The sequence below is a fragment of the Arachis stenosperma genome, chromosome 7 (genome assembly GCF_014773155.1).
Source record: "Arachis stenosperma cultivar V10309 chromosome 7, arast.V10309.gnm1.PFL2, whole genome shotgun sequence".
Classification (NCBI taxonomy): Eukaryota; Viridiplantae; Streptophyta; class Magnoliopsida; order Fabales; family Fabaceae; genus Arachis; species Arachis stenosperma.
Window position 1 is genome coordinate 57,992,223 of NC_080383.1, and position 23,942 is coordinate 58,016,164.

The 23,942-nt window shown below is 28.1% G+C and overlaps 1 protein-coding gene across 1 annotated transcript; it reads left to right on the forward strand.

Annotated features, from left to right (window-relative positions):
• Nucleotides 1–950: 950 nt before the first annotated feature.
• Nucleotides 951–2,372, forward strand: LOC130939821 (hydroquinone glucosyltransferase-like). Its single transcript, XM_057867894.1, has one exon. It carries the CDS (start codon nucleotides 951–953, stop codon nucleotides 2,370–2,372), a length of 1,422 nt encoding a protein of 473 aa, XP_057723877.1.
• The last annotated feature ends 21,570 nt before the right edge of the window (nucleotides 2,373–23,942 follow it).

Genomic DNA, 23,942 nt, shown 5'->3' on the forward strand with positions numbered 1-23,942 from the left:
TAATTTAAAAATATTTAAAAATAAAGATATATGGAGTATTGATTCATTAAATAATTAAAGGTTTTATAGACGGTTGATTCACCAAACTATTAGAGAGTATTATAAACGGAGTCGTATTAAAAATAATACGAGTATATTAATTTTTTAATTTATAATTAATGGTTTTAAATAGTTACTTTTTTTAACCAAATAAACATAATTAATCATATAAATATAATAATACGAATACGTTTATTTTTTTAAATTAAATTAAGTTATTAATTAAATTATATCTATTTATATTTTAATTAAAAAATATTATAATTTAAAATTTTAAATTATGTGAATAAAATTAGATTAATTAAAAATAAAATATACTAGTATGATCTAAATCGTACTGTAATGAGTTTATGAAATTCTAAAACAAAATAAATCTTAAAAAATAAAAATAAAAAATTGTTTTGGGAAACAACAATTTTTTTATTTTATTTCAGTAAAAAGATTAACACTAATAAAACATTAGAATTAAAAAATTACTTAATAAATAAATAAAGATGAAAAATTAATATTTTATGATTATTTTATATTTTTTATATATAAGTATAATTTTAAGTTAGTGTTAATTTTTTAAATACTAACTTTTTTAAAAAATATAATTTTTGGATATTAATTGTTTAATGATGTTATCAATATACAATAAAAACTCCATTAATAAAATACTTTATAGAATACTATTAATAATATAAAGAAGTTTCAAAACTCCAAATAATACTGGAATATCGTAACATCCTTCAGTTTAGCATAACAACTTCTATTGCCTATAAGGTTAAATTTCACATTCCTTCAGTTTAATTATTCTCACTAGGAAAATACTATGACGTTTTTTCTATAAATAATTAATCAATATTTCTCAAAATTATAGTATATACAACCACAAAGAACTGAAACTAGAGAATTGCACTATTCTCATAATGGAGTCCAAAACAATTCGCATAGCCTTAGTTTCAGCCCCTGTATACAGCCATCTTCGCTCAATTCTTGAATTTGCTAAACGATTAATTCTACTCGACCAAGATCTTCATGTAACTTGCTTAGTTCCTATTAATGGTTCTCCATGCAACAAAACCAAAGCGCTTCTCCAGTCTCTTCCACCAACCATAGACTATATTTTCGTTTCGCCAAAAAACTTGGAGGATGAGGTACAAGATACTCACCCTGCATTCCTAGTTCGAACTTTGATAACCAGATCTGTGCCTTTGATTCACGACGAAGTGAAGAAATTAATTTCAAAATCGAGGCTTATTGCCATAATTTCTGATGGTATAATAACCCAAGTTTTAGAATTAGTCAAAGATCTTAATGTGTTGTCTTATACATATTTTCCCTCCTCAGCTATGTTACTAGCACTATGCTTGTATTCAGAAAATTTAGATGAGACAACAACTTCTGAGTACAAAGATTTATTAGAGCCTATAAAGATTCCGGGTTGCATTCCGGTTCAAGGATCGGATCTGCCTGACCCATTCAACGATCGAACTAGCGAAACATACAAGGAGTTTCTTGAAGGTAGCAGGAGATTTCTCTTAGCTGATGGTATATTGGTTAATACATTTTTTGATTTGGAAGCAAGCACCATAAAAGAATTGCAAGAACAAGAAAGAAGAGGAATGGTACCTTGTATTCATGCAATTGGACCATTTGTACAACATGAGTCTAGTATGATTGAGGGAAATGACAATAATACCTTGGAGTGCCTAAACTGGTTGGATAAGCAACAAGAAAATTCTGTTTTGTATGTGTCATTTGGGAGTGGTGGGACAATTTCTCATAAACAAATCATTGAGCTTGCATTAGGATTAGAACTTAGTGGTCAAAAGTTCTTGTGGCTACTAAAACCACCTAGCAAATTTGACATTATTTTTGACTTTGGGAATTTTAGTGAGGATCCTTTAAAATATCTACCAAGTGGGTTTTTGGAGAGAACAAAAGAACAAGGAATTATTGTTCCATACTGGGCACCCCAGATCAAAATTCTTGGTCATGCTGCAATTGGCGGGTACCTATGCCATTGTGGATGGAATTCAATTCTTGAAAGTGTTGCTCATGGAATTCCAATGATTGCATGGCCACTCTTTGCTGAACAAAGGATGAATGCTGCTTTATTTTGCAATGGTTTGAAAGTGGCAATTAGGGCTAAGATTAATGAGATGGGAATAGTTGAAAGAGGAGAGGTTGCTGAGGTTATAAAGAATTTAATGATTGGTGATGAAGGTAAGGAAATTCGCCAAAGAATGAGAGAATTGAAAGGAAGTGCAGAAGATGCAATCAATGAAGGTGGAAGCTCGACAAGAACACTAACACAGTTGGTACTGAAATGGAAAAACTTAGAATAGCATATTTAACGAGAGAAAGGAAAATCACATGGGTCCTTTTCTTTCTTTCTTTTTTTTTTCTCTTTTTATTTTGACAATGGATGTCTCTATATCCTATATATAATTTCAATATGTACATGACATTATGAGTATTCCCTTAATAAAAAATATAGAAGACAATATAATTGATTCTGTTTCATATTTTAAGTGCAGATTTTGGGTTGTTTGCTATGCATTTATGGTCATCATTCCTGACAAATTTTCCACATATTCAAGTAATAATATATAATTGTTCTAAATGCATTAAAGATTTCATACCATTATATAAATGTTTGAAAAACGTTCAAAGACTAATAAAATTTATTATTTTTTGTTATTATTTTTAGTTATTAATTTAATTCCATTAGTTTAATAATTTAATAATATATTTTTAAATATTAATTATTAATTATTGATAAAAAATAATTTTGGTATGCTTGTCAGACAACTTGTATTCATCTATATGAACCAATTTTGTATTTGAAAAATTAAGCCACCAACAAAAAAATTCTTAAAAATATTATCGACAAAACAACCTTTGAATTATTTGAAAATACGATAAAAGGAGCCAATAAATATTATAGTTTTTATAATTAACAAAAAGAAAAACTCATATTTAGCAAACGACTTATTTATTAAATTTAAATTTTTGTGGCAACATTTGAATAAATATTTAGAAGGTACATAAAAAAATTTGAAGCAAAATTTGATCTCTATTTTTTTTAAAAAATGTGGTCATTCACAATATTTTTTTTTAAAATCACTTGACAAAAATGTGACCATTCACAAAAAATTATCAAATTTTATAGATAAAAATATTTTATTTTTAATAATAATTGTAAAATTTTGTATCAAAATTTAATTTCTAAAATTATTTTTTAAAATATAAATTTAATATTTAATTTTTTTTATCGTATTTTTAAATTATTAAAGACTTATTTATTATTAATATCTTTCAAAAATTATTTTATCAGTGATACGTTTTTTTAATTCTATTTCAATAGTTTACTCTTTATGTTTAGTATCAATTTGATCATTTCTAAAATGAGGTGGTTTGCAATTTTGCATATATAGACGTAATCTCTATTGCTCGGTATAATAAATGGGCAAAATTGTTGGCAACAGATAACACTTTTGTTAGGGGTTAGGACATGCGGTTGAAAGGCTCAACCATATCTTTCTTATTAGAATCTTCTCTATTTTACACTAAAAAAAAAATCAATTTTTTTTTTAAATTCAGCTAGATATTCTTTACATTATTTTTTAATAAACTTTTTATTATATTATTTAAAAAAATTTAAACAAAGACATTTAAATAAAAATATTTTTAATATTTAAAATACAAATTAAAAAAAACAGCTTAAGTAAGATTAAAATAAAAAAAATCAATTTTAAATCTCTAAATCAGTTTTAAATGCTAGTGTGCAAATAAATAATGAAAAATATCAACTAATAATAAAATGAGATATAATATTTTATTTTTGAGATTTAAATTTTATTTGTATAATTTTGGATATAATAAAAAAGTATTTTGTATGTAATTATATTATTTTATATGTATTATAAATTTATCTAATTAATTAATTTTTAAAATTAGTTTAAATACCAAACAATCAAAAAATAAAAAAATTGAAATGAATAAATGTTAGTGTTCAATAAACGATGAAAAAAGTCAAGTAATAATAAAATAAGATATGACATTTTATTTTTAAATTAAATTTTATTTGTATGATTTTGAATGTGTAAAAAGCACACATTGTATGTAATTGTATATTTTAAACGTGTTATAATTAAAAAAATAACCGATTTTTTTAAATGTCATTCACCTCTTCTTACTTGATATTTTGATTTTTTTTTTTTTTGGTTAATTCACTCAAACAAATTGAAATATATCTCTTTATCTGCAGCAACTTTATTATTGGGATCTAAATAAGATTAACCTGCTACTATACATGATGAATTATTATACTCTCACCGTGTACATAAATTAAAGTTGCTAATTCCTATAGTTCCATGTTCCTTAAATAATAGGAAAAAAGAAAAAGACAAAAACAACATGATAGATAGTCATATACTGTGCAAAGAATAATAAGAATAAGGCAAGTGCTATCATGTAGATGAAAAATATTATCTACATATGTAGATGACACGTGTAGGTTTATAATAAAAATAATGTGAAAGAAAATAAATTCTGTAACAATAGATCCCACTAAAAAGTAGATTTACAGTGTGTCATATCACGCGTATAATCGTCGTTAGGATTGATGAGAAATAATTAAGTGTATAACTTTTTTTTTTCTCATTTTGAGCCTGGACTTCTTAATCCTTAAAAATTTTAAGGAAAAATTAAAAGAAAAAAACCACCTATTATAGAAGAAGAGAAATTAAAAATGGCATTGTTCTCCAATAACTCCTCTCCCACCGCACTTTTAAAATATCCTAATCGAATATGTGATCACAAACCCCTTGCTGTAAAGTTTCAACGTCTCTTTCTGTTGCCGCCAATGTCTCCATTTAGTTCTCTGACCTCTCTCACGGCAAGTTTTGGTGTGGAACTCAAGCTTTCTGGTCATCGGAGAACGGTAAATGTATGCTTCAGCTTCGTCTCGTACCGACCAGGTCATTTGTCATTATCTTTTTCACGTCACTATCTGAGTAAGCCCTAACTCTATCATCTGTGTTACTGTCGCAGTCGAACTGAAGGTCTCTTGTATCAGGCCTAGTGCACTGCCTCCGATGTCGCACAAGGTGGTCGTCGTTGTTTGTCTTGTCACTGTGTCACAGTTAGCGTGATCGTTCGCTGCGCTCAAGGCCACTGGCGACAGAAGCAGCAGGTCCCGAGGTTGTTGTTGTCGTCGTTGCTCTTTGTGTGTCACCGTCAAGCACTCAGTTGCGTGCCTTCCATTTGCTCATCCTCGCTGGAAGCAGCACGACCCCGAGACGGACGTCAATGTCGTCTGCTTGCGTGGAGCCCCGTCAACAGCAGCCAGTCTCCGATGTGGTTAGTTCCAACAAAATTTCCTAATATTTGTTGCTGAATTTTGTCGTTATAATTCATCTATGCAACTTCATTTTGGTTGCTGAAAGTTGATGTTGTTGCTGAAAATATGATTGATTTAATTTATTTTTTATTGTTGAAAATAATGACTGACTGGAGTTTTGTATTGGTTATCATGACTGAAAATTGAAGCTGTTGTTATGTTATTGAAAAATTCATGTAAAAAGATTTTAGTTATTGCACCTTGAATTTGTTGGTAATAGTCAAATTTGCTGAAAAATATACCGAATGTCTCTTTCTTTTTTTTTGGCTAAAAATCATCACTTGAATTTGTTATTGAAATCCGTCACTTAAGATTGTCTGTTTTTGTCTTGCTGAAATGAGTACGTGACGAAAGGACTTTTGACGGTTTAGAAATTCACAAATAAAAGCTCGTTGAAAAATAATAACCGAAGTATTCAAATCTCGGGTCGTCTCTCAAGGAATTGCAAGGAAGTGTTCTTGTTATTGGTTATGAGTTTTCTGGGAAATTTGGAGTTTGGGCAATGGGCACATAAATTATTATAAATTAAAGCAAGGAAAATTAACAAGAGGTTTTATGTAATTAACATAAATAAAACGCCTTGACTAGGAGAAGATTAATCTGAAGTTCTATCCTTGTTGGATTTCCCAAGATTAATTAGTAATAGGTTGTTGTTCCACTTGGTTATCCTTCATTGAATAAATGAAAGTCAAGTTGAGAGCCAACTTCTATTCACAAGAAAATAATCATTTTCCTTGAGAAGGGTTAGCGTTAGTAACTATAGAGCTGGCCAACAACTTCCAATTACCAATTAACTCTTGAGTATTCCAACTCAAGGGTCTCAAATATTAATCAACTCCAAAGTCAAGTTGGGGGCCTACTCCATTGACATGGATGCCAAATTCACATTCATGTGAAGGGAGTAGAAAGAAGACATGGACATGGCAATTAAACTCAATTGAAAATAATCAAGAAATAATGGAATCAAATAGGAAATAAAAGAGTAAGGAAATAGAAAACAAATTAGAATGATAAAAACTTCACGGAGGTAGTAACTCTTTGTAATATCCAACTCAAAAGAATAAAACTAGGAATCCTAAAACTTAGAGAGATGAGAGAGCCTCTTTCTCTAAAAAACTACATCTAAAATCTAAAATTATTAAAAGTGAGAAGTGTCCTTGATTTCTCCACTCTGCAGCCTCTAATCTGTGTTTTATGGGTCGAGAACTGGGTCAAAAACAGCCCAGAAATTGCTGGGGACGATTTTTGGGTCGCTGAATTTTCGTGCATGCGACGCGTGTGCGTGAAGCACGCGTGCGCGTCGTCTAGATGTATGGCAACTATGATAAATTATATATCATTTCGAAGCCCCAAAAGTTAGCTTTCCAGCGCAATTGGAACCGCCTCATTTGGACCTCTGTAGATCAAGTTATGATCGATTGAGTGCGAAGAGGTCAGGGCTGACAACATTAGCAATTCCTTCAATTTCTTGTATTCCTTCCACTTTTGTATGCTTCCTTTCCATCCTCTAAGTCATTCCTGCTCTATAAAGCCTGAAATCACTTAACACACATATCAAGGCATCGAATGGTATTAAGAGAGGATTAAAATTAGCAAAATTAAGGCCAAAGAAGCATGTTTCCAATCATAGCACAAAATCAGGAAAGAAAATGTAAAACATGCAATTTCTATGACTAAGTGTGAGATTAGTGGATAAAATCCACTCAATTAAGTACAAGATGTATCACAAAATAGTGGTGCATCAAATCTCCCCACACTTAAACATTAGCATGTCCTCATGCTAAGCTCAAGAGAAACTATAAGAGTGAAGAGGAATGGTAGAAAGCATGAGATGCAACCTATCTATATGAATGCAACTACATGCAAAGATGCTTCTACCTACTTGGTGAAAAGGAAATAAGTTCTCCAAGACACACATAAACCAGATTTCACTGATTCAAATCATACAGTAAAGACAAGTAAACTTGTAAGAAGATAGTTCATGAAAGCAGGAAACATATAATCAAGCATTGAACCCTCACTGGTAGTATATATCACTCTAACTCTATCAAGTGTCTAGGGTTGATTCACCCTACTCTTCTCTAGTCATGCTTTTTAGACTTTGTTCTTCATCTAACTAAATCAACAAATATTTAGTATACCAATGCAAATATCATGAGGTCTTTTCAAGGTTGTAATGGGGCTAAGGTAAGGGTGAGGATATATGTATGGCCAACTGAGCTATAATATGAATCTTTGACTAACCTAAGCTCTCACCTAACACACACACATTCTATGTACTCTAATTTCATGCCTAGCTACCCATAATTCTCACTTTTGTATCACATACTCATGTACCAAATGTAACTCTAATTTCATGCCTAGCTACCCATAATTCTCACTTTTGTATCACATACTCATGTACCAAATATTTCTTTAATTTCACCACATATGCATTGATCTTTTATTTAAGCTTAATATTGGGGTAATTTTGTCCCCTATTTATTTATTTATATTATATATATATATATATATATATATATATATATATATATATATATATATATATTCTTTTTCTTTTTTTTTCCTTTTTTTTAAGTAAACATAACATATCAATGCACATGGATTTTTAATTTTTAACATATAGCAAATTAAGAATATAAAAAGTATGTTTTAACTCTTAAGCACAAATTAGGAAGAATTCATGAAACTCTGCTATTTCAATGAATAAATATAGAAAAAGTTGATGAAATCTACCTAATTTAATACAAGATAAACTATAAAATTGTGGTTTATCACTTGTATCAATTTTCGATGACGAAAATTTTTGTTAAATGGGTAAAATGTAATAATTTTCTTTTTTAAAAATTTAAATATAAATAAATTATAATTTATTTTATTAATTAGAGCTCCTTATTTTTTAAAACTAATTTATTAAGAATAATTAAATTATTTTTATAATTATTAAAATTTAAGTTAATTATAATTTATTTTATCAGTTTAAATTATTTATTAAAAATTATTTGAATAGGCAAAGTAAAATTAATTTTTATAATTATTATTATAATTTGAATTTGAATTAATTAAGATTATTATATAATTCTTTTTATCATAAGATATTTTACATAATTGATTTTATGTTAACTAGAGTTTAAATTAATTAGAATTTTATATAATTTTTATTATATCGAGATATTTTAAAAATTGATAAATTATTATTATTATTATTATTATTATTATTATTATTATTATTATTATTATTATTATTATTATTATTATTATTATTACCCAATTTAATTAAAATAAAGTTTAGTTAATATTATTATGAAGTTCAAAATCTGCTGATATGAGTAAATATCAGTACTCTTCGATAAACTTAGTTTTGTTAATGTTTTATCGTGTATCTTTTATTATTATGTTACTAATGTCATTTATACTAGTAAATCATATATATTTATCCCTATATATATTATTATTTGTGTTTTAATATATCCAACTTTCATAATTATTCGTTTAAAATATTTATAATTTAAATCACTGACTCAATAGTCCTAAAACATGACACCCAACCCCCTTGTGACACCTAGCCACCATTATAATTAATTATCATCATCTAATCCTATCTTCTCATTTAACCACCGAACTAAGAAACAAAAAGAGAGAGAGAACATGAAGCTTCCATGGAACCTGAGAGTTTTTGAGCTTGACTTCTTAAAGTTTTGTAATTCTGATAAAAAAAAATCTAATTTGATTAAAGTATTTGTATCTTCATCATCTTCATGTTGACATTATTTTTGTTCGAAAAAAAATTAACAGTATCACCGTTGATCTTTGATGAATGGTTTGGCCAAGTGGGAGTCCCAGAGGTGGAGTAGTCAACTTTGATATTTTCTTCTTTGATTTCTCGTTCAAAAAGCTTTCATGGTGTTTCGGTTTGGTGGTTCTTGTACAAAGATAGAGTTTGATAATTTTATAATAATTAAATGTGCTCTTGATATATGATTATTGATTGGGTGATTGTGGCCTGAAATTGAATGATTTTATGTTTGAATTTCAATGAAATATTGTTGCCTTAGTATTTTATGTTCGGTTTTGATGAGGCTGCCAAAATAGATCTATTGTGGGTATTTTTGGACTGTTTTTAAGTTTGAAATATTGATAAATTTGATGTTGTTTGGTGGTTGAAAGATTAAATTAAAAGCTACGAAAAATCGATACCAAAAAGTTCGAAAACAAATTTAAAATCAATTATATATTTTGAAAGATCATAAGAGAAGATTTTGGTTTTGAAAAGAGTGTTTGTGACCAATACAAATATTTTTTTTAATATGAAAATGTAGTTTCATAAAAGATTGAGGTTAAAAATAGTAATTATATAAGTTTTGGAGTAAGCCGGATATTTTATAAAAATTCAGAATTATTTTAGAAATATAAAATTAAAATAGTAATTTTATAAATATGAAGTTAAAATTAATAATTTATTAAAATATTGAGTTAAAAAGTAAAATACTTAACAAGCTTGAGATTTAAAACAGAATTTTTGAAAATTAAGAATAAAGTTCTATAAATTGATTTTTTATATTAAAATAAAAATATTAAATATTACAAATTTTTAAGTAATATTATTATTTGTATTAATTTAACTAGTATATTTTTATTAGGGCAGCTTTCTTCTCTTTCTCTTCCTCTTCTGTCTTCTTTTATGGCTCTCTCTTTTTTTTGGGAGACGAGATGAATTGTTAAATAACTTAAATATTTGAGTCATGGGTTTGGGCTCAAGTGAGGCCAATGAAATGTTTGGCCCATTTGGCCTCATTTGAGACCAAAATCTTTAAGATAAGTGTTTGAGTTTTTATTATAAATATTTTTTTGTCATTTTTACTGTTTAGTTTTTTCACTCGTACCACTAAACAAGTTTAAGCTAATATAGTTAATTTTTAACGCTGATATGCATTTTTTTTCACAATTAATATATTTTTATGCTTAATTTTATTTTTTAAATTAAATCCGCATTCAAAAATTTTCAAATTATAATTTTTTAATTTCTTAACTCTTTTTATTTATAATTAATTAATTTATTAATTATTAATTAATTATTTAACATTTAACTGAATTTTTACCTTCTACCCATCTATTCACCTTAATTTTGCCCTCCAAATTTCGATCACTAAAAATAATAGGCGAGAGTAGCCTTTCCTATCTCAACTTCTCATTCCCCAATTCTCCGTCAACCCTTGAAACAATTTTATATCCCAAAACTTCTCTTTCACATCATAGCAGCCCTAAAACTATCAAAAGAATGAAGTTCATGCCAAACCTCGTGGGGGAAGTTCAAGCGGCATTTGTTCAAGAAAGACAGATTTTTGATGGGGCGCTCATAGCATGCAAAACGGTATCCTGGCTAAAAAAGAAGAAGAAGAGAGGAACAATAGTGAAACTCGACTTCAAAAAGGCTTATGACAAAGTCTGATGGTCATTCTGTGGATCACATTTTGGAAATGATAGGTTTTGGTTTAACTTGGAGAAGCTGGGTTAAGGGATTATTAAGCACATCGGCTATGTCAGTGATCGTCAATGGATCTCTAACAGAACCATTTGGCATGAAAAGGATTCAATCTTCCCTTTCCTTTTTATTTTGGTAGCAGAAGTACTAAACCGGATGATATTTTTGGCTAGAGATTTAAAACTCGTCGATGGATTGGAGATTGGAAAAGATAAAATTGTTCTAACACACCTCCAATTCGCAGATGACATAATAATTTTCTGCCCGCTAGGATGTAAATCGCTAAAAAACCAGAGAAGAATTCTTGCATGCTATGAACTGACAATTAACTACCGAAAGTCGAGTCTGATTTCGATCGACGTCTCAAATATGGAAGCTGCTAGAATGGCAGGGGTTCTAAGATGCTCCATTGGATAACTTACTTGGGGATTCCTTTAGGTGCTAACCTACATAGTATTGAAACTTGGAAGGTTGGGCTACTCTCTAAAGCGGGCAGATTAATTCTGATCAAAATGGTCATAAAAAATCTACCACTCTACTACCTCAGTTTGTTCAAATTACCAAAGACCGTGGCAAGAAAAATCATAGATCCACAATCAGATTTTTTCTAGGGAACCAAGAATGGGAGAAAAGAATTACCAAAAACCTAAGGAGCATGGTGGCCTAGGAGTGAGGGATATATATAACAATAAAAAATGCGGCTTTACTATTCAAATGAACAAACACATGGTGACTTGTTAGTACCAAAATGGGTACATCATAGGAGCCATCATCCAAGATCCGAGCTTGAAAGGCATGGTACTTAAAGGACTGAAAATGTGTGTAGGTAATGGTGGGAAGATGCATGGGTGGGCGAAGGTAATCTCAGGGAGAAATTTCTGAGGCTATTTGAGATATCTCTGAGTGTGGTTTCTGGGATAGGCTGCATGGGAACTAGAACTTTAAGTGGAGGAGACGCTTCTTTGAGTGGGAATGTAATCACAGTGAGGATCTTAACATTATGTGGAGGTACAAAGGATGATTTGGTGTGGACATTCTCTGAAGACGAAGGATATTCAGTAAGGTCTTTCATAAAAATGGCCGAAGGAGTAAAGCTAGGAGTTTGATAAAATTTGGAGAGGAGTGGTTCCACCGAGGGTGGAAATTGCATTTCTTAGCAGATTGAACGCCAAGCAAAGGCTCTCTAAGCATAATATCATAGATGCAAGTGTGTAAACAGGTTAAGAAAGACGAAAACCACTTATTTGTACATTGTGATTATGTTGGAAAATTGTGGTGGAGTGCTATGAATTTAGTGGGTATATCCTGGGTAAATCCAGCAGATGGCGCAATCAACAAGCAAAAGGAATGACAAGAAGAAGCTGGTTAAATTTGTTTTTTTCTATAATATGGTCAACATGGAGATTTAGGAACCTAATGCTATTTGAGAATAAGGTGGTAGCATGGGAACAAGCTTGGGAGATCTCATTGAATAATTTTAAGAACCAGTTAGAGAAGTTGAAGAATACTAGACACAAAGCTCCAAACAGGATCAATTGTCTCAAGTCAGAGGACATGGTGGTTCTGTTCTGAAAGTAGGAGGATATTTAATTGATAAAAACCATAAATGGCTGGTGTTGTTATGTGAACTTGTTAATGCAGATTCTAGATTATAGGCGGCTATGGAAGACGTGAAAGTATCAATCCAATTCGTGCTCGAGGAGTCACTTCATAGCCAGTTAGCAACATTTCATCAGTTGGCAAGGTGAAAGTAACAAGGCATAATGGAATCTCAATTTTGAAAAGAACAAGTTCAAAAATTTTCTCCAACAGTTGGGAACAATACACCTAAAACACACAGATCGAAAGGAATTCACACATTTTGAACAATTAAAGAAATGGCTAATCAACAAGTGGATCAGAGGATACCAAATTGTTTGTTTGGAGATGTGTTTAATTTTGCAGGTCTCTTCGATTTAATGGTATTGCAAAAAGGGCCTTGAATGATTGCATGAAGTTGTAGCTGTAACTACCTAATCTTATGAGTTGGTAGGAAATATAGATATTTAGGTGATTTAGAGGATATACATAAACTTCTTTAGCCTTCATAAATTCTCAAACATGTTTTGTTACTCTCCTCTCTAAGTGGAGTCGAGATCTTGTGTACTGTCTTTAACAATAAAAAAAATTTCAATCACCACTTAATTCATTCGAAAACAGATTCAATGATAAAAAGAAACAGCTACCATGCTGAAGGGATTTTGTTTCAGCAGGTGAGGAATAGACGTGGAACACGATTTGGTATTGGACGCGTGTATGGAGGTGTGGGTATGCACCAAAATCATTACAGGTTGATTGAGACGGGGACGCAGTAGAAGCAGAATCCGTCAGTAGAAAGTAGAATGATTTAGTGGGATTAATGTGGGTATAATTATTATCATTAAGATATTGAATTTTTGTGTGTGTACATGGACCTGCTTTTTGTTTTAGTTTGTAAAATTATGAAGATGATGAGCATGTGTGGCTAGAACGTTATTATTTATTAGGATCATTTTTTAGATGAGTTAAAAAAAATAAAATTAAAATAAATAGAATTAAGATAATATTCTATTTGTGAGAATTTAGACTACTGTAAAATTAATTAATAAATATTTTCATTTTTAAACTAAAAAAAAAGTTATTATTATTATTATTATTATTATTATTATTATTATTATTATTATTAGTGTATGGTTTATAATTTTTGGTTTAGATTTGAAGGGGTAAGAATTTAGGATTTAAAATAATGGACTAGAATTTATGAGCAAGTTAAAAGGTTTAGGGTATAGTGTTATTTATTTAGTATTTTTTATTTAATATTAAGTGTTTAGGTTTTGTAGTTTAGGTTTATAATTTAGGTTATGATTGAGGTATTTTGGTTGTGGTTAGAATTTATGATATATTATTGAGGGTTTAGGGTTGAGAAGTTATGTATTAGAATTTAGGGTTTGTAATTTAGGGTTTAGAGTTTATGTTTAAAGGTTTAAGATTTAGGGTTTAGTGATGTGTATTTAGTTTTTAAAAAAATTAGTTTATAAATTTTAAATTAATAAATATTAATTTAAAATAGACAAAAATTTAGTATAAATTAATTTAAAAATAAATACTCTAAAAAATTGATATTGTAATTTAAAAATACAATAAATTAGATTGTTTTTAGTTAATTGAAGATTTTACAATTTTTATTCAATTGATGTTTGTTTAGAATTTTTTAAAGTTGATCTTAGTTTGTAATTTTTTAAACTAAAATATAAACCTAATAGTATTATTAGTGTAAAATTAGAAAATTTAAAATAAACAAAGGTAACAAAATGAATTTAAAATTTGAAATTATTAAAAATTTGAAAAATAAAATATTTAAAATATGTAATTTTTGAATTTAAAAATATTGATAATTATCATTGTAGAATAATTGGTAATCCCATGATTAATTTGCTGAACTTTTTTCTACAGTCCCATAAAATTTTTGGTATATAGAGTTTGGGCTAACCTTTTCGGTTTGGTCTGAACATGATGTGAACCATACGATATGATAATAAAATTATGGACTATATATGGATCATGAAAAAATATGACATGGATCTAAATAATAATAATAATAATAATAATAATAATAATAATAATGTCAACGAGCTATAATTTAAAAGGCAGTCTTTTCATACTCACTTAAAAAGTTATGGATTCGAATTTCTCTATTTTCAGTAAAATAATAATAATAATAATAATAATAATAATAATAATAATAATAACTTCTTTTTTAGTTTAAAAATGAAAATTTTTATTAATTAATTTTACAATTGCCTAAATTCTCACAAATAGAATATTATCTTAATTTTATTTATTTTAATTTTATTTTTTTAACTCATCTAAAAAATGATCCTAATAACGCTCTAGCCACACATGTTCATCATCTTTATAATTTTGTAAACCAAAACAAAAAACAGGTCCATGTACACACAAAAAAGTTAAATATCTTAATGATAATAATTATACTCACATTAATCCCACTAAAATTTGGCTAAACTTCTTAAATAAGTTCTTTTGAAAAAGAGCTTAAAATATAAGGACTTTTATTAATAATAACTTTTAAATAAGTTATTTTGAGTTTGAATAATTATTATAAAAGTCCTTGTTTTAAAATTGTGCATTAAATAAGAGTGATAAAATAGCTTTTGAAAATAGGAGAAGTCACATTTTTTAACTTTTTCAAAAGCTCTTAAATAACTTTTTGAAAAGTTAAAAGTTTATCTAAAAAATTGTATCAAACACATTAATGTAACTTTCTATAAGTCAAAAGTTGAAAAAAGTAACTTTTTGGTGTTTCCCAAACGGACCAAATCATTTTACTTTCTACCGACAGATTCTACTTCTACTGCGTCTCAGTCAACCTATAAGACCATCTCCAGTAGGGAACTCATCCTAGTTCCTGTTTATGGCCCACCTGTCATAAAAAGTAACTCCACATCAGCTTTTGCGTCATAAACAGTAAATAGGAACTCAAAACATCTCTCTCTTCTCCATTAGGAGGAACTAACTTTAGTCCCTGTTGTGGTCCCACTTAATTAATTAATTAAAATACTTGAAATTAATGTAATTAATTTTTTTCAATAATGTAATTTAAATTTATAAATTTAAAAAAATTCACTATTAAAAATATTAAAATTCAAAAAAAATTATTTGTAATGTAGTTAGCATTTTAAATTTTATAAATAAAAATAAATAATCCAACCAAAAATTATTTTGTAATGTGTATAAATTAAATATATTTTTTTATATAAATAAATTTAATTAATTATAATTTAATATAAAAATATAAATAATATTTAATATTAATTTTTTATAATTATTTATATTAATTATAATTTAAATAACTGATATAAATTATTAATTAAATAAAAATATAATTATTTAAATAATATTAATTATAATTTAATATAATTATTTAAATAATTAAATAATTAAACAATAATTAATTAATTATTAATTATAATAACTTATTATAATTAGTAATTAATTAATTATTATTTAATTATTTAATTAATTATAATTTAATATAATTATTTTTTTTTAAGGATTACTTGCCACATGACAAGTTATCCTTTGCAAATTACAAGTCCCTCTGAACAGAGATTCTTCTTCCTCGATCCATGAGCAGGGACGCTATTCTCTTTCTCTCCAATAGTTGGGACTCTATTGTGTCAGAGAAAGAAGAAGTGGAACCTTGAAAAATTGGTGCGTTGGAGATGCTCTAAGACCATCTCCAGTAGGGAACTCATTCTAGTCCCTATTTATGGCCCACCTCTCATAAAAAGTAACTCCACGTCAGCTTTTGTATCATTACCAGTAAATAGAAACTCAAAAAATCTCTCTCTCCTCCATTAGAAGGAACTAACTTTAGTTCCTATTGTGGTCCCACATAATTAATTAATTAAAGTAATTAAAATTAATATAATTATTATTTTTTATAATAATATTATTTAAATTTATAAATTTAAAATAATTTAATATTATAAAATATTAAAATAAATAACTTAAATTTGGTTAGTATTTTAAATTTTATAAATAAAAATAAATAATCCAACTAAAAATTATTTTATAATATGTAAAAATTAAATTTATTTTTTATGTAAAATAAATTTAATTAATTATAATTTAATATAACAATATAAATAATATTTGATATTGATTTAACATAATTATTTATATTAATTATAATTTAATATAACTAATTATTAAATAATTAATATAAATAATTAATTAAATAGATATATAAATATTTAATATAATAAATTATTATAATTATTAATAAATTAATTATAATTTAATTATTTAATATATATTTAATATATTTTTTATTTTTTTTATTAACTTACCACATGGCATGATTTTATTGGTTGTTGCAAGTCCCTGTTTAGAGGGACTCTCAACCTTGATCCACGTGAAGAGTCCTCCTTCCTTTTTCACTCCAATGGTACTTGAGTCCCTATATGTCAGAAAAGGAACTCTATTTCTTAGCATTGGAGTTGCTCTAATGGTTTTGACGCGTACCCACATTTCTATACACGCGTCCAATACCTAAACGTTCCACGTCTATTCTTCACTTGCAAAACAAAATCCCTTTAGCATGGTAGCATTCTCCTAAAAAGAATGCACACGTTCACAAACATGATAGAAAGAGAGAGAAACTAATGAGAGGAATAAACTGTTAATCTCAAATCTTAAACATGAATAATCCAAGGAAGAAAGCAATATATACATGAATTCAACTTTATTAAATAGAATGAATGAACTCTCAGTCCATTCAATAACCATCTTGATGGTAGTCATAGCATCTTATGCCTTAACTAATAGTTTATCTTATATCAAAAAAAATCTAATTAATCATATTGATTCATAAATATAATAATTGAAAATAAAATTTAAACACAAGAAATTAGGCTTTGAAGTCATTGAAGAATTATTACATGTTCATAACATCTAACAAAAATAATAAAATAATCTTAGTGATTTGTGTTTAAAATTTTATGTAAATAATATAGATGAAAGAGAGATTATGCCTTAATATTTTTTTATTAACAGGAGGGCCAAAGGCCCAAGGACAAAAAATTACACAGACAATATCTTTACACTTTCCTTTTATCTTTGTCATCAACAATGAGTGCTACCAGAAAAGGGGGTGGAGCTTCAAAACATTGAAGATCAGTTGAGATCAATTGAACTTGTTTCACCAGCGCATCTATATAGACATTAGCTTCACAAAACACACGCTTAAATGACACATAAGTCATTTTGTTACGAAAATTTTTAATGGCTCTTATCAGAGAAAAAGTGTGACGGTGGCCGTTAGATGATCTGTCAATTAATTTTAACGCACTGAAAGAATCAATTTTAATTTGTAATCTGTTGTTCCCCAGCTCAACTGCTAGCTTCATTCCAGTGTAGATGGTCTAAAATTCTGCATATGTTATGGTAACTTTTTCAATTTTCATCATAAAGTCTGCCATGAGATTACCATTTTCATTTCAAAGGAGGCCGCCACATGTTCCTGAACTAGTAGGTGTGTGTTTGGATTACGTTTGCAAATAGAGGTTTGGATAAAATTGATTTTGTAAAAGTGATTTTGATCAAAGGTGAGTTAGTATTAACGGGGTTTGTGTTTGATAATTTTTATTCAAAATGGATTATAGTAAATTAAATATTGTTTGGATTATATTCTTCAAAATCACTTTTAGATAAAAAAAAATACATAAAAAGACATGAATTTAAATAATTATTTTATGTTATCTTATAATTTTATTTTAAATATTTAAATAAATTTTAATATTTTTTAGCATTCTCAGTATTCTTTAATATTTTAATAGGATTAATAGAATCATAATACAAAATAAAAAAAATATTCCATACAAAAAAGAAATAACAATAACAGTAAAAAAAACTCATATAAAAAAATAGAAGTTTTATAAAAATAATATGCATAAGAAAATATTAAAAAAATATTATAAAAAATATATAAATAATAAAGGACATAATTGGTACATAGAATATAAAGTTCAATCTAACATCAAAGGCTGAACAGAAAAGCTACAATTTTTAGCTTTCGGTAAACATAGGTTGAAGACAAAAATCACTTCTATATTTATAGATTAAAAACTTGCCAAACATGAAGATGAAGCGTTCAAAAAATTTAAACGAGCTTCTCTCTTTTCCAACGCAAATCCAGACACACCCTAGGTTGGATGACTAAGCCATCAAATTGAGCTTTATGCACATATTCGTTGGAGGTTCCAATCTGTCTAGATAAACTTTGGTGGAGTTGAGAATTTTTGTACTGCTCTCTGTGAAGTTTATCCTATTTTTATACTGCTCTGTCAAATAACTCGATAGATTATGCACATGAAAGCTGGTAGAATTTTATTATTGAAAATTAATTCATTCTGGAATTTTTAAATATTGTTGCAGATAGTAACAAAAAAGGTAACTCAAGGAGTTCCACTAATTTTTTTAAGTGACATTGAAGAGTTTTATCCTTAACCAATCTTGCAAAGATTGATTAAAAAAACCTCGAGAAAAAATACTAGTTGACTTGTTAGTCTAGACACTGCGGCATAAGGGCAGTCGCAAACACATGGAGCAGAGCCTCTTCATGATTCGAAGTATAAGACCTCTTGTCATTCTCTTAGCATTTGTAAGAAGTGAATTGTGATAGATTAGCCAAGTAAAAGTTCTTGGTCTTTGAAGAACTTTTATTTTCCAACATAATTTAAAATTAATGTCTGATTCTCCATCTCTATTGTAATAAGTAGAATACGCTGATTTAATAGAAAACTTCCTATTAGTAGAGGGTAACTAGCTAATACAATCCACACCAAGAAAATAGTGAGAGACCGATAAACCGTTATTTTACGGTTTATCTTGTGCTTAATTTAGTGGACTCTATCCACTAAAGTCACACTTATTCATAGAATTCACATGCTTTACATTTTCCTTTCCAAATTGATGCTATGATTGAAAACATGCTTCTTTGGCCTTAAATTTGCTAATTTTAATCCTCTCTTATTACCATTCGATGCCTTGATATGTGTGTTAAGTGATTTCAGGGTTTATAGAGCAGGAATGATTTAGAGAATGAAAAGGAAGCATGCAAAAGTGGAAGGAATATAAGAAATTGAAGGAATTGCTGAGCTGTCAAGTCTGACCTCTTCGTACTTAATTGACCATAACTTGAGCTACAAAGGTCCAAATGAGGCGGTTTTAGTTGCGTTGGAAAGCTAATATCCAAGGCTTCAATATGATATAAAATTTGTCATAGTTGCCTTGCTGTTAGGCGACGCGTACGTGTGCACGACGCGTATGCATGGATAGTGCGGCAGACAAGTGAGGCGTACGCGTGGGTGACGCCCACGCGTGACGGAGGCACGTGCTGTACGTATCAGAAATCGCTGGGGTGATTTTTGTACTGTTTTGGCCCAGTTTCAAGCCCAAAAACACATATTAGAGGCTGGGAGTGGAGCAGAATCAATATACACTTCTCATTATTCACAATTTAGATTTTACATGTAGTTTTTTAGAGAGAGAAACTCTCTCCTCTCTCTAGGTTTTAGGATTCTTAGGTTTAGCTATTTTCAATTTCAGTTTCTACTCTACTTTAATTTAGTTTCTCTTCTACTCTTATTTATTCTAACACTTTAGTTTCTCTTCTCTTGGTGATTTATTTATTTATCCACTTTAGTTTATAAATTCTCATGTTAGATTTGATTTTCTATTTAATACAATTTGAGGTATTTTATGTTTAATGCTTTTTCCTTCATTTGTTTTCATTGATGTTGCAATTGGTTGTTTAGATTTAATGGGATTGATCCTTACAATTATCATGTTGTGGTTAGTGATAAGGATAGAGATCCTTGACCACCAAATTTTGTCAAGACCTCTTTTTGTCATTTGATTTTCCTTACAATTTACTTTTCCTCTTCTCTTATTCAAAAACTCCAAAATATACCTTTACATAACCAATTATAAGAACACTTCCTTGCAATTTCTTGAGAGACGACTCGAGGTTTGAATACTTCGATTTATTTTTATAGGGTTTGTTACTTGTGACAACCAAATGTTTGTATGAAAGGATTCTTGTTGGTTTAGAAGCTATACTTTCAACGAGAACTTATTGTGAAATTCTAGACCACACAAAAATCCGATCATCAGAGACTTTCAGAGTGCAAATTATATTAGTAATTTCTTCCGAAAAATAGTTGTTTATCATCTTCCAATTCTACTCGCCATTCCCATTAGTAAAACTTAAGAGCTTTTCAAATGTTCTTTCTGCAGCGATAGGACACAAAAAAATATCGTTTAGGCTGGTAATTCCAAGAACTTAGTGATCAGTCTAAACTGCAATAGACTATTCATCGCCAATTATCTAGATTATATTCCTTTGAAATTGGTTCCAGACTTTCACGATCTCTTTCCAAACATTTGAGCAGTTGACTTTTTGATGGACTTTGGAAATCAGATTCGTTCTCACCCCAATTATACTTGCCTTTAAAAACTTTAACCCATAAAGTATTATATTTTGTCATAATTCTCAAGCAAGTTTCATAAGAAAAATATTATTTATTTTTTGAACTTTGCAAATATCTAGCCGTCCCTGATCTTTTGATTTACACAGGTTGTCCTAGTTAAGAGGGTGATTTTTTTTTATCTTGATCACTTGAACTCCAAAAAAAATCCTAACAAATTTTGTCAATTTTATTGCAGGCCTCGTTCGAAATTTTCATAATTAGAATAAAAGACAAAACAAATTGAACAAATGTAGCTCTTTCTGCTATGGATAAGGTTTTCATGTTTTAACTAGAGAGTTTGACTTTCATCTTGTCAATGATATGCTAAAAATGTTGTTTATCATATATTTCGTGGATCAACGAAACACCTAAATATTTTTTCTAAATTGCTAATGAGAGGTATTTCTAGCTCCCGACTAAGCTCTTCTCTGATATTGTGGTTTACATTTTTAAAAAAGAAAATGCATAACTTATTGAAGTTGACTTTTTGTTCTGAAAATTCATAAAAAAATTTTAGCACCTCTTTGACAATACCAACTTAATTTCAGTTAATTTGTACAAAAAAAACTAGATCATCTGTAAAACAAAGATGAAAAAATTTAAAGAAATTGTGCAATTTGATAATTTGGATATTATTATTGATATCTTTTAGATGTTCCAAACATTTAATATCGGATGTTATACGATTTTTGTGTCTAGCATTTCATTTGTGTGACACTTGAATTATGTTATTATCAAATTTAATTACAGTTTTTTTTTGGAGATACGTGATTTTAATGTAGCATAGCAAACATACATATTGGTGAGAGTAATAATAATGTTGTTTATCTTATTTGAATGAATTTTGGAGATAAAAAAATGAGCATCCAAAATATATACTAATGTAAAATATATTAAAATGTTTAATCTACAAATTAAACTCTTAGTTGAAACCAAAATGAACGATTTAGACATAAATAAATATTTATTTAAAAAAGCTAGTATTTAAAGTTCATTTAAAATATATGCACAGATATAAACATAAAATATTTTTTAAATTGAATCATTATAAAGCAACTGTGACGAGAAAAAAGAGAAATAAATGGAATAAATTTTAAGCAATAAATACAAATACTATTTTAATAATATTTATTTAAATATTAATGTCAATCATTGTCATAAATATATTAAAATGGTAAGAATAATTAATAACGGGGTAGAGAACTTTTGCACTTTTAGTAATGTATAATAATAGAAAATTTTTAACTTTTTGATCTAGTTAATGCATTGAAAAGTTAAAAAAAGTTTATCTATTAAGTAAACAACTTTTTTGTAAAATATTTTTTTATTTTTTATGATATTTTTTAAAGGTGGTTTGTAGCCAACTCTATCATCAATAAAGGGTTAAATACCCTCTATAACTTATTTAATTGTTATTGAAAGAATTTATTTATGTTATCCTAATTAATGTTAACCACGTCTCTGACCTTAGTTAATTAAACAAAATTACACTAAACCATGATATATCCATTTTGTAAATTAATTACAATAGTTTTAAAAAGTATCGTTTTGCAATTTTTTTAATTTCTCAATCCACCCAATTTTCTTAACGTGTTCTAATCCCAAAAAAAAAAAAAACAAAATTGATGGTGAAAACAAGAGGGATAGGAGTGATGAACATCTTTGAGATATTGATCATAACTAATTAAGTATCTGTTTCAAACTATACACATCTCCGTCGTTTGAAGGTGTTTGCCATTTTCAATTTCTACTTCATTTTTTTAATTGTTTTAATTTTTATTTTTAGCTTTTGATTTTATTTTATTTTATTAATGGCTGGAACATATTAAAACAATTAGGTAGAGTAGAAAAATTGAAAAAATTGAAAAAATTGAAAAAATTGAAAATGATCGCTCTTTGAAAACTATTATAATTCGGAAAATGAGTTTACCATGATTTAGTAATTTGGTTTAATTACCTATGTTAAAAAGATAATTACTAATTAACATTAACTATGATGACATAAACCAATTCCTCCAATAACAATTGAACAAGTAATCTATCCTCTATATATGAAAAAATTAGTTAGAAATCATTTTTTTCAAATATACTTGTAAAATATATATTAGCAAGATTCTAAAATAAAAAATACCAATTATAATTCATTAGCTGATTTTGATGTTGTCTGCCAGATTTTTTCTTGTGACAATTTTGGGCTAAATAAATACAGCTTTTGCTCTTCTTATCTTCCAACGGATCCACTTTAATTAGTTGGCGAGCCTGCTATCGCCGGATGCATTATTATTTCTTACAATGGAATATATTCTATGCTTCTTAATTAGTTTTCCACACGAGTCAATGTCACAAAACGACTATAGACTTGTCTAATTGAAGCAAAGAATCGTCATTTGTCTATTGCGCAGAGTCCAATTAAGAAGCAAACAACAAGCAACGAAACAACAACTAGCTGTTCAAACATGCTGACCCTTCCATGACACCTATCTATTCTCATTCTCCCTTTCGGACTTTCCTATTAATTCTCATCAGATTTTTAACTAAAAGAATGGAATCAAGTTATACTATCTGATAGTTATTATCTCACATATGGACATCATTTACAATATATTTAATAAGTTTGACTAGTATATATATATATATATATATTATTTCTGAAAAAATACAAAAATTAAAATTTTTAATATATTTTTAATGTGTTATTAAGACACATATTAATTAAATTTTTGTATTTTTACAAAATTATTATGAGACCAATATTTGTATGCGCAATCACCATTAGTTAAATCCGAATATAAAAATACATTTTTAATGCGCAAACATTACAGAATTTCTGTCATCATGAGAAACACATCAGATAGAACTGATAGAAGTCTTCACCCTTCAAGTCAACTTCGCCACATGTACGATAATAGTGCTATATTAATGCTACCCCATCCTAATATCAATCCCAAATTCCCAA

Bases quoted from the DNA above. Each gene is read 5' to 3' on its own strand.
- LOC130939821 (XM_057867894.1), top strand. From the start codon at position 951: ATGGAGTCCAAAACAATTCGCATAGCCTTAGTTTCAGCCCCTGTATAC.